This window comes from Pleurodeles waltl, chromosome 3_1 (genome assembly GCF_031143425.1).
Source record: "Pleurodeles waltl isolate 20211129_DDA chromosome 3_1, aPleWal1.hap1.20221129, whole genome shotgun sequence".
NCBI lineage: Eukaryota > Metazoa > Chordata > Amphibia > Caudata > Salamandridae > Pleurodeles > Pleurodeles waltl.
In genome coordinates this window covers 1,721,276,581-1,721,288,418 of record NC_090440.1, presented here as the reverse complement: position 1 = coordinate 1,721,288,418, position 11,838 = coordinate 1,721,276,581, and the positions used below count along the sequence as shown (strand labels likewise).

At 43.0% G+C, this 11,838-nt stretch overlaps 1 protein-coding gene across 1 annotated transcript in view; it reads right to left on the bottom strand.

Annotated features, from left to right (window-relative positions):
- Positions 1–815: 815 nt before the first annotated feature.
- ATIC (5-aminoimidazole-4-carboxamide ribonucleotide formyltransferase/IMP cyclohydrolase) overlaps positions 816–11,838 on the bottom strand; it is a 181,012-nt gene continuing 169,989 nt past the window's right edge. The window contains exon 16 of the mRNA XM_069225634.1: positions 816–1,111. Coding sequence (XP_069081735.1) covers positions 992–1,111 — 120 coding nt within the window. The 3' untranslated portion in view covers positions 816–991. The remainder of the gene's footprint in view (positions 1,112–11,838) is intronic.

Below are 11,838 nucleotides of genomic sequence, written 5' to 3'. Positions count from 1 at the left end.
GCTATAAAGTAGCTTAGAGGGTTAATATGCCCACTGCAAAGAACAGAACTATATTTTATGTGGATAGCTGAGTGGATTACTAAATCCATCCTTTACAAGCGCTTTAAAAAAAACAGATGTATGTGAAAAGGGGTCTATGGGGAGAGGAGGGACAAATTTGCCAGGTGCTAATGAGTAAATCTGAGGAGGTAGTCATGGGGAGGGGGCGCCAAAAAAAAGACTGTCGCACAGGGCACCATCAGCGCTAGAGCCAGCCCTGCATACTACTACAGACTGCATGGTGGGCGATTGGCTACAGTAACGATTATAATTGCGTGGTTTATTTCTGTTCAGCAATAAACAAGCGGGGAAAGGTTTATTGGTGGATAGGAAGTGCGGTCAGGACTATGGATAGGAAGAGACATGATTCATGGTGTTATAATTTGAAGAACGCTCAGCTGCTTGGGGGGTGGGGGTTAATACTGTACGGAACCCAATGGGAAGCAAGAGTCAAAGGATAGTAGATTCCATTAAAATGTGACCTGCTATTTTCACAAATGTAAAAAAATCTAATGTAAAAGGACATTCATATTTAAGACACTGAATAGTTGGAGGGTTTTTTTTTTGGGGGGGGGGGGGGTTGCAAGAGGTGGCCCAGTTACGCTGGTTTTAGGGCGTGAACAAATTGGTCGGTTTTATAAATCCAGGTAAGCCAAGCGGGAGTCGAATGCCACGCGGTTCACCAAATGTATATGAATTGAAGAGTATCGCGCTACACAAGGGTACTCGAATAGTACTGTTTCGCACCATTAGTTCATGATACAAAAGGCACACAGTCATGCGAAAATATTTTTTTATTGCTACTCAGCAGCACTTCACAAAACGGTTTCCAGTTGGCAGAATAGAGACCGGACATATTCGAAATGCTTGGCAGTATGTACAGTATAAGGCCTACAGACATCAAAAAGTGCAGTCATTAAGCGCCAGCAGTGAGGTTGCCCTAAGAAGATGGTCAGTGGTGGAACAGGCGGAGATTCGTATGAACGAGTGTAATTCCCAGCTCGTCACAAGCATCGATCACAACCTTATCAGCGGCGGAACCAGATGGAGCTGCGATGAACTGAACTCCGCTCTAAAGGAAAAAGAAACAGGCATGATAAAGCTCTAGAAAAAATAGCATTCGTCACCTCTATGACATTTTGCATCGCCTAACCATGGTTTTGCATTTGTTATCCCACAGAAAATCAAGCGAGTTAAGAAAAGCTACACTGGCGGCTTACCTTCCTTATTTCAACTCACCCCCATTTTATAAGTGTAGCTACAGCACCACCTTTGGGACGGTTAAGGTCACTGCAAGAGGCATGTTTCATTTATTCCGGGTTTCAAGAGATAAATCTAGGAGTGTTGTTCAATGTACCTTCTTTAAGCACAAGAAAAAGCAGTTGTGCGCGAGCCAACAAAACAAGGAGTCGGGCCAGAAACAAGCGATGGTCTGGGTGGGCTCTAAAAGTCAATGCATGAGCCTAGCATATGTTTGGCACATAAGCTTTGCAACAAATACCATATAAAATATAGAAACGAGCATTCAATCAAATACACAAATAATTAAATACATTTAATTCACAAACATAAAAAGAAAATCAAAACTTTAATGGAAAGGACTGAATGGAGCTTTTCCAAACTAAACTGAGGCCATTCATCCATTCTTTATTCAATTTGGTGCACTCCCCCACACGTATCTTGTGTTAATTTGGTCTCCACAGCCTTACTGGCCCAGACCTGTTTTGCTATGGCTGGGGAGACACGCTCAGGGAATCCTGAACACGGTAGGGGACTGCGAAGCTTCTCATCGCAGGGTGGAGAGGGAGCTTGTTCCATGTAGGAGTCTGGCATTCGAGTTAACAATTGGTTAAAAATAAAAAACAATGGAGGACAAGAGTGGATCTAAAAAGAAGAGGAACGTTTCTTCCGACTCCTCATCTGAGGAAGAGCTGGTTCCATCCTGGTCAGGTGCAAGACACGGGTCTGTGGCGGTTTCCCCAAATATTGCTGCATTTTTCACAGCAAGGGAAATCTAAGATAGGCTTTAGACTACTCTAAGGCTTTGCGGCAAAGGGGGAAATTAAGACCCCAAAAGCCCAGAGCTTTGAAGACTACTAACATTACAGCTTTTCACGATGGCTCTTCCCATTCAAAACTACTCACTACCACGGCTTCAGGAAGTATGTTTGCAGGGAGGAGGTCCCTGAGATTTGGGAGCATATTAAGGGAAAAGCTGGGATTCCTCCCACCCAGAGCACGTGGAGGAGTTTTCCCAATATAATTAATCCATATCGTTCGTTGTGCCTATGCATAAGAAACAAAAAGATAACTAAGTTTTGCACGTCCATTATCACATTCAATGTCCTTCCATTCGCCAAACATTGTAAGGTTTTTGCAGCAATTGCATTCGTAGAACACGGTTTAAAAAACAAACAAAAAAAAACTAAATATTAGCCACTTTAATTAGGTGTACTGCAATCAATCCAGAAGACTCATTTCCTACAGACTTTACATTAAGAAACTGCCTAGTGCTCTAAGGAAGGCGTTTGCTGCAGTGAATCTGGGCATACAATCATGAACCTCTGTCTACGCAACTCTGCTTTGCAATTTTGGACGTTTTTTTGGTGGTAATTCAGGAGGTCAACTACTGCTCGGATTTCCCGACACAAATAGGGCAGGAAGCCAAAATGAAGCCATTGGAAATGTTGGAGACTTCAGTGTAAATGGCTGTAACTGTTCTTGTAGGAATTCATTTATGGATGAGAGTGTAAGGCGGAGGCCGTCGAGAAACCCCTCCTGAAAAGCTCCCTTGGATGGCAGGAATCTTTACAGTGTTTTTATCCCTTCACTGCCAGGCCTTTCCCCCCTCCTGTGCGAGCCTTTATTTATTTATTTTTTTGCTATTTGGGGCAGTTCGCGCTTAGCCCCTCAACTTTTTGTTCACAAAAGCTACCCAACGCCAAATTGCTGCTGTTTTTTTTTTTTTACAACATCCTAGGGATTCTCGAGGTACCCAGACTTTGTGGATTCCCCTGAAGGAAAAGAAGAAATTAGACAAAATACAGCGAAAATTTCATTAAAAAAAAAAAAAAAGGGGGAAATAAGGGCTGCAGAAGAAGGCTCGTGTTTTTTTCCCCTGAAAATGGCATCAACAAAGGGTCTGCGGTGGTAAAATCACCATCTTCCAGGAACAGGCAGACTTGAATTAGAAACCCCCCCATTTTTCAACACAATTTTGAAATTTACTGGGACACTCTTCTTACTATTTTTTGTGCTTTCAGCCTTCTTCCAGTTAGTGACCGAAATGGGTGAGAAACCAATGCTGGATCCCAGAAAGCTAAACATTTCTGAAAAGTAGTCAAAAATCTGAATTCAGCAAGGGATCACCGCACTGGGACAAATTTCATACCACCCAATGTTCCCCTCAGTCTACCAGTAAAAATGATACCTCATTTGTGTAGGTGGGCCAAGTGCTTGTGAAAGGGAAGAGCCAAAAACATGTTGATGTTGAGGGGGAACCAAAAGGGGTCAGGAAGAGCAGTTTGCAAAAAAATATTTTTAGGCTGACAAGTGCAGCTGAACTTATTGGTATTGATGAGACAATGCTGGGTGGTAGGAATTTTGTCGATTCCTGCAGATTCCGGAAGGTTCCATCACAAAAATGTGGGGAAAAATGTGTGATTTCCAGCAAAGTTGGAAATTTGCAGGGCACTGTGGGTATGAAAATGGTGCTGGGTGCATGTGAAACACACCACCCTGGAATCACCCAGATGTTTTGTTTTTGGATGTGTCTAGGTCTTGTGGATTTTTCTACATGGCAGCATCCCAAAGTCCATAAAGTGCAGCCCTCACCATTCCAAGTGGGACAAAATAAATTCCCCCCTTCCTCCCCCACTGGGGAGCGACCCTTGCCTAAGGGGTCATTCCCCTTGCGTGAAACTGGAGCCCCCCCCCCCAAAAAAAATAGATAGATATATATATATGTATCTATCACCGGTGCCTAGTGGTTTCTGTCCCCCTTGGGGGCAGATTGGCCTAAAATAAACTTGCCCCCCCCCCCCCCCCCCCCCCCCGGGGGAGCGACCCTTGCCCAAGGGGTCGCTCTCCTTGTACCAGTTTCATTTTTATAATACATCCCTGGTGTCTACTGGGCATTTCAAAAGCCGGATCGCTTTACAATCTGGCTTTTGAAATGCTCTGAGAGACTTCAAAGGGAAGGAAACTCCTTTCCTTCCCTTTGAAGCCTCTCAGGGCCCCCATCACTAGGTCGGAAGAGAAATGCTTTGCATTTCTGTTCCGATGGGGAAGTGACCTCTGATGAGGTCAGAGCGCAAATGCGCGCGGATGTCAGACGTCACTGGGGGGCAGGGGAAGGGCTTCCCCTTCCTTGGGGGGTGGGAGGGAAGCCTACAGAGGGAGCGCTAGCGCTCCCTCTGAGCTCAGTGCTGAGGACGTAATGGTTACACCCTCAGCACATGAGCACTGTGCCGGTGGACGCAACCATTGCGTCCCCGGCACAGGAGGGATTAAGTGGGCGTATGATAAACAAGGCCGTTTAAGTCAGAAAGCAAGCCTTACTCTCCAAGGGGAAAACAGTTTTTTTTTTTTTTTCTTCAAAACACGACAGACCTTCGATTCATATAAAAAGGATTCTAATGTTTTCTCTGCTAGAAGTCTGACCTCAAAAGTAAAGTAGATAGGAGGACTCCAATAACCAGTCAGGAGGGTCTTCAGAGGCAATTAGTGGTTGGCTATTTCTTTTGGGGGGTGGGTGCAGCTGAGTAAAAGAGGAGTCGCAGGTTTTTCCAAGTTTGGAAAAGGGGATGTAACGGAGAGTGGGTGCTGTGCAGCCATACAAGTTTATTGCATAGCCTCTCAGACCATCCTCCAGATTCAGGTCACCCTCCTATGCCAGCCCCCACGAATCCAACCAAATGGCAGGCTCTATGGGAAGGTATACAGACATTGCTATAAAAGAAAAATCACCCCAGTTCCCCAGGAACAGACAGATCAGGGAGGATACTCTATTCGGTCCCTAGTACAAAAGTGTTTGGAACCATACCTGCCAATGTTGGATATGAAATGATTGAAGATGGTGACACTGCTAAGTTGCTATGCATTAATTAAAACAGATAGTAATTTCTCCAGTTCAAACGCCAAATGCCTCCCCACACCCAGGGTCTTTGTCACAGCTCCTCAATGAGCTATTCAGTTACTTAGTTCGGTTGAAAGCTCATGCAAACGGGCTTCTAGAGGCTTTATTAGGGAAAAAGAGGTCTTTTAAAAAGTACCTTTTGTAAAATATTTAGGAAAAACCAGACCACTGCCGCCTCTTAAATAATGTTGGCACCTACATTCACAAACTGGAATGGGTGCCTAGGGGAATCCCTTCCCCTTTGTGAATGGGTTACCCACCTCCTACACGGAGTTGGTAAAAGATTAATGTTTTGCGCCCACATTCCGGTCGCAAAACATTCATACATCGACTTGCTATTAGGAAGAGACGCCTTTAACACACCCCTGCCTACTATCGACTTGCAAACCCTATATTGCGATTCTGTAGTTGGTTACCAAATCGCAAAATAGGGTTGGTACATGTCAAAAGGCCATTTAACCGTCATCAACAGCCCAATTTGCAGTTTGCAACCGCTAAAAACATTTGAACATGTGGGCGTGGTGGGTCAGTGACCAAGTACTGACTATCAATATGGTTTCTGTTGTGATCTAATGTCCCAAGGATCCTTTGTTATTTGGAATGGCATAATGTGGTGTTCTATCACCTTGGTGATAGGTGAAACATATGTTCCCGGTCAGTGACAGTTGCAGGTGGCTGGTGAAGGGAGCATCACGAGGAGCTGAGCGATTCCTCATTTAAGCCTTGTAAAGCTCATCGAGTTCAGAGTTGTTACTACATATTTTGGTGACGAGGAGCACCAGCACAGTCATTCGTACATCGACTCTACGTGAACTTACCCAGCATCATCCTTGCAAGCCTGTCATATCGTCATGAGCTCAGTGCAAGCTGTTGAAAGTAACGTTAGACGCCTAACGAGAAGTTAATTTATGCACGAGAGCTCAGCGCAAGCAAGCGAAAGCAATGTCATACACGTCACGTTCTCACTCTCGTCTTCCAGGGATACTGACGAAGGACTAATATGTATGTACACTATCTCCACAGCAACTCTGTGTGTGATCACACGTCTCGCACTAATCTTCAATACACTAACTGGAAAAAAACTGAAAAAAGATTAATGTTTAATGATACGATCTAGATAGATATAGCTAATCTGAATAAATTGGTTGCCCCATTTGAATAAATCAGATAAACAAAGTACTATATTTAGATGCACTCCGGGAAATAACGTATATATACACACACCCCCCCCCCCCATATATTCAAAAATGTTTATTATATAAATATACACTTGAAATTTAACCCCTTCGCTGACAGGCCTTTTCCCCTCCTGTGCAGAGCCTTTTTTTGGCTATTTGGGGCAGTTCCCGCTTAGACCCTCATAACTTTTTCTCCACATAAGCTACCCATGCCAAATGTGTTATTTTTTTGCAACATCCTAGGGATTCTAGAGGTACCCAGACTTTGTGGGTTCCCCTGGAGGAGACTTGTAGTGGCAAACAAGGCTGTTTTTTTGCAAAGTGCCTAGCTGTGGATTTTGGCCTCTAGCTCAGCAGGCACCTAGGGAAACCTAGCAAACCTTTGCTTTTTTGAAAACTAGACACCTAGGGGAATCCAAGATGGGGTGACTTGTGGGGCTCTGACCAGGTTCTGTTATCCAGAATCCTTTGCAAACCTCAAAATTTGGCCCAAAAACCTCTTTTTCCCTCTCATTTTGGTGACAAAGTTCTGGAATCTGAGAGGAGACACAAATTTCCTTTCACCCAGCGTTCCCCCAAGATGGCCGATAAAAATGGTACCTCACTTTTGTGGGTAAGCCTACTGCCCGCAAAAGGAAATGCCCCAAAACACTATCTGGACACATCAAAATGATCAAATACAAAACTATCTGCGTTTTTGGTCCTGGGCTAAGCAGCCTTCTAGGGAAACCTACCAAACCCAGACATTTCTGAAAAATAGACACCCGAGGTAGTCCAGGGAGGTGTGACTTGCATGGATCCCCAATGTTGTTTTACCCAGAATCCTCAGCAAATCTCAAATTTAGTTTAAAAAAATATATATATATTTTGCCCCTAGAGGTTTCTAATAACAGTAGACCGATCTGACACCAGGTTGTGGTTGGGGGGGGGGGGGGGGGGTGAGAAGGTTTCTGCAGCAGAAAAGGCCTTGAAAAATTGCCCCCCTGGGGAGCGACCCTTACCCAATTTTTCAAAACAAATCCCTGGTGTCTAGGGGGCATTTCAGAAGCCGGATCCTGAAAAAAGCTCTGAGAGACTTCAAAGGGAAGGAAATCCCCTTCCTTACCTTTGAAGCCTCTCAGGCCCCCCCATCACATGATCGGAAGAGAAATGCTTTTGATCAAGCTGGAAGCGGAGCTTCCAGGGCAATGGGGAAATGGCCTCTGATTAGGTCAGCACGCGAATGCGCACAGCCGTCATCAGACGTCACTGGGGGGGGTGGAAGGGGAAGGGCTTCCCATTCCATCCCTGCCTTGGGGGGGTGGGAGGGAAGCCCACAGAGCACTGTGCCAGTGGACGTAACCATTACATCCCCGGCACAGAAGGGGTTAATAAACCCTTTAGAGCCAGTTGCTTATTTTTCTTATTGCTAAATTTCTTCAATTTTGCCACCCCCTCAATTTTTATCTCATCCAGGGGTACTGTCGATAGAATGGTAAGAGTGGGTAGATATTTTTGATAATTATTTGGTAGCTTTGAATGGTCAAAAATGTAGCCCTCTGAGAAAAAAAAGCAATATTATTAAACTGCGTAGAAAAGGAGGACCAACATATTTTCAAATATTTACCATTAGCTGTGAGTGATGCAGGACAAGTAATTGAAGACGCGTTTATGGAAGCAAAAAGTATATTTGAAGTGAGGTTCTCTAAAAGCACAACTATAGTTATGAGACGCTGGAAGTTTTATACTCAGCCCCAAAGAGAAGGAGAATTCTTTGATGATTTCGTGACACGCTTAAGAGTTGTCCACAGAATGCAGATTTGGGGCAATAATGGCCGAAATTAGAGACCAGTTGGTTGCACAATGCAGAAATAATGAAATTCAAGAGAGACTATGGGCAATGAGACCGGTCTTTAAAGGATGCCATTGTAGCTAAAGTGATTGAAGAATCGGATTACTGTATGAGTGAGATTAACAAAAAAAGAGATGGAAGAGAAGAAAGTCAAGTTTCACCAGTAACCTCAGAAGTTGCTGCTATGGTGCAAAAAAATGGTACTTCTAAAAAAAAATAGAAATATAGTACTCCTGCGAAGTCCTTTTGCAAAGTTGGTAGCAAATGTGGGAATCCATACCACAACTCAGTCTAGTAATTTTTACGCCATAGGCAAAGAGTGCAGCATCTGTGGTCGCAACGGCCATTTTGCCAGGATGTGTAAAGATAGGGGCATCAAGAAATGAAAAGTGGCAACATTATCAGAAGAAATCAACATCTGATTTGGTAGTGGACAGAGTTTTGTGTGTCAGTGAGCAAATGTAAGTGTGCGGAAGGAAAAATAGACCAAAAGCTCAATTCACCATTAGAGGGAAGGTGGTTGAATTGATGATCAATTCAGGGTCATTGTATACTATAATTCCAAAGGATCTGTTTACTTCGGTGTGGCAACATGTATGTTTATTACCCAAAGATATTAATCCGGGTGGGTCTCAAGGTGAAAAGATAAACATAACTGGTTACATTCTGACAGATATTAAGTTTCAGGATAGGCAAATAAAAGGAAAAGTATGTTGCAAAAGTGGGTCCTCCAATATTAGGCTTGCTGTCCCCGAGCACATCAACAAATATTGGTGGTGGAGAATAAGTCATGCAATGATATTTTGCAAGAGTAACTAAGTCTTCAGGGAAGAAATGGGAGGGATAAAGGGATACATACACAAAATTAAATTAATGAAAGGGGCTATTCCTGCACAGCATAAATTAAGGAGAGTTCCTATAGTAGTGAGAGAAGAAGTGAAACGATTGCTAAAAGAAATGCTGCATAATGGAGCAGTTGAACAAGTGGAAACTTCGTAATGGATCTCCCCAGTAGTGATCACAAAAAAAAACAAAAAAAAAAAAACACCACAAACCCCAATGAACGTTTGGGGTTCTGTGTGGACTTGAGAAATCGGAATCAAAATATTATAAACAGACAATTTTCCATTACCAAACATTAACTAGTTTTGCTATTGAAAGGAGCTAGATTTTTCTCTAAAATTGACCTGAAGCACTTCTATCACCAAATAGGTCTGCACAAAGAATCAAAAAATTTGATGGCATTTAGCACAATGGAGGGCACCTATCTATTTTTAGGACTGCCTTTTGACGTGTCATCAGCTGAGAGTGTCTGTGAAAGAATGATGAAAGGAACCGTTTCAGTATACAGATGATATATTTCCAAGATGACATACCCGTCTTTGGAGACAGCGTGGAAATACACAACTGTGCATTGGAACTTGCACTAAGGAAAACACCTGATGCTGGTATGCCTCTTCGTAAGGAAAAATGTGAATTCTTATTCATGAAATAGATTACTTAGAGCATACCCAACAGCTAAAGGAGTGAAGCCCAAAAGAGATTTGTTGAATGCCATAAGTGCTGCACCTAAACCCACAGTTAAAGGCCAACTTCGCTCTCTTAGGTTTAGCTTAATTTTACTCAATTTGTGAAAGACTGCCAGTTAAACCGAGAGCTTAAAAATATTGCTGCAGAAAGGTCAAAAATTTGTTTGGAATGACGAACAGGAAGAGTGTTAAATTAAAAATGTGTGCGCAAGGCGCACATACTATCCCCGTTTGATACTAAAAAAACGGGAACATTATTATGAGCGTGGATGCCAGTGCAGATGGGTTAGGTTTGATAAGGTCTCTACTACATGGAACACAAGAAAAAAAAAAAAAAACTGTCTTTTGCATCTCGTACGTGGACTACCACTAAACGCCATTACGCAGTAATAGAGAAAGCAGGCGTATGGGGTTTAGAATATTTTAGAATGTGTATTTGGGGCACGAATGTCATCTTACATTCAGGTCACAAACCACTTTTGAAGATTCTATCCCCTGGTGGAGCTGGAAAAGATTCAGCAAGATTGGCTAGGCTGCCTTCTCGCTGACAGGAGTATAACTATCATGCTGAATACATTCCAGGCAGGAAAAAAATACACAAACTGATTGTTTATCTTGTATGCCAGTTGATTAGCGGAGTGTGCATGAAAACAATGTCATCAAGAGAGACCATGAAGATGCTGTAGCCAGTGTTGAGGAGGTGATGTCCGGGACATATGGTACTATAAGCAAAGCAGAACGGTCTACAGCTATGCTGAAGGATGAAGTTCTCAAACAAGTTTTAGAAATAAGGCAGGGTGTAAGGAGGGAGTGTGCCACCCCAAATGCTGTAAGACACTTTTGGAAAATAATTGATGAGTTGTCCGAGGTAAATGGGAGAATTATGATGCGTGGGGACAAAATAACTCCTCCAATTGGTGCTTGTAAGGGTTTAATATGGCTCATGAAGGTCACTTAGAACAGACTAACAAAACAAAAAAGATTGAGAACGGATTATTGGAGGCCTGCAATGGCTAGTGATATTATAGAATGGGTGGAGCAGTGTGTTGAGTGCCGGAAGTGTGAAAAAAGAAAGAATGAAAGTGTGATTTCAACAGGAAGAAAGTAATATTACAGATCCTGGGATTCCTTGGCACAATGTATGTATGGATTTCATAGCACCAATGTCTTGGTTACATCATATAAAGTGGTTTGCTATGGTGTTGGTAGATTTGAATATAAGGTGGTTGGTAATAAAATGTCTGAGATATCTACAATAGGAACATTACATCAAATTTTTCAGGAGAAAGGTTTCCCCAAGAGTAGTGATAACAGACAATGATACGCAGTTAACCTCAAATGATACATTAATTTTTATTATCTTGTGGCATTAAATATTAACGCAAAGCTTTGTATAATCCACAAGCAAATGGAATATTAGAAAGGGCTAATCGCATGATTAAAGGTGCTTTGCAGCTTGCAGTCACTAGTAGGATGAATGAGGAGAGCTTGATCTATGACTTAGTGTGGGCGTATCGTACCACAGAAAATTCCAGCACTAAAGTATCTTTTGTAACAAGCATTTACAATGCATCGGGTCTCTCGTTTGCTCGTGTTAGAGCCGACCGCGTTGTAAACTCCTAACCCGACTTTTCACCTATCGGGCAAAAGTGCATTTATGCACGTAACCCGAAAAAGTGAAATCAAGTAGGTAAAGCGCTCTACTTCTGCCAAGCGAGATCGGGCTCGTAAATTAGTTTAAAAAAAAGTCCACGAGCCCGATGGAAAACAGCGACCCTCGCATGTTTTCTGTACTTGGTCGCTGCGCTTGAGGAGGGCTAGCCACCGGAAAAGGAATGACGTATGCGTGCCTTCGACTAATGAAAGCAAGCCGATTTAATTAGGGAAGCCCACGAACCAATAAAAAGCACTGACGTGAAGTTGACAGGGCTCGGAGCCCTTTTCTAAATACTAAAGAGTCTCCCTGCTATACGCATGCGCGAGCGCATGCAAAGCAGGCTCGACCCTAAAAATGAGGGGTAGGACACCCACTACAAAACCGAATCCTTTGTGGACACAAAGCTTGTTAGAAGGAAGGAGTAAAAAGGTTAGCACTAATGGAATTTTAGAGAGTTGTAACACAGG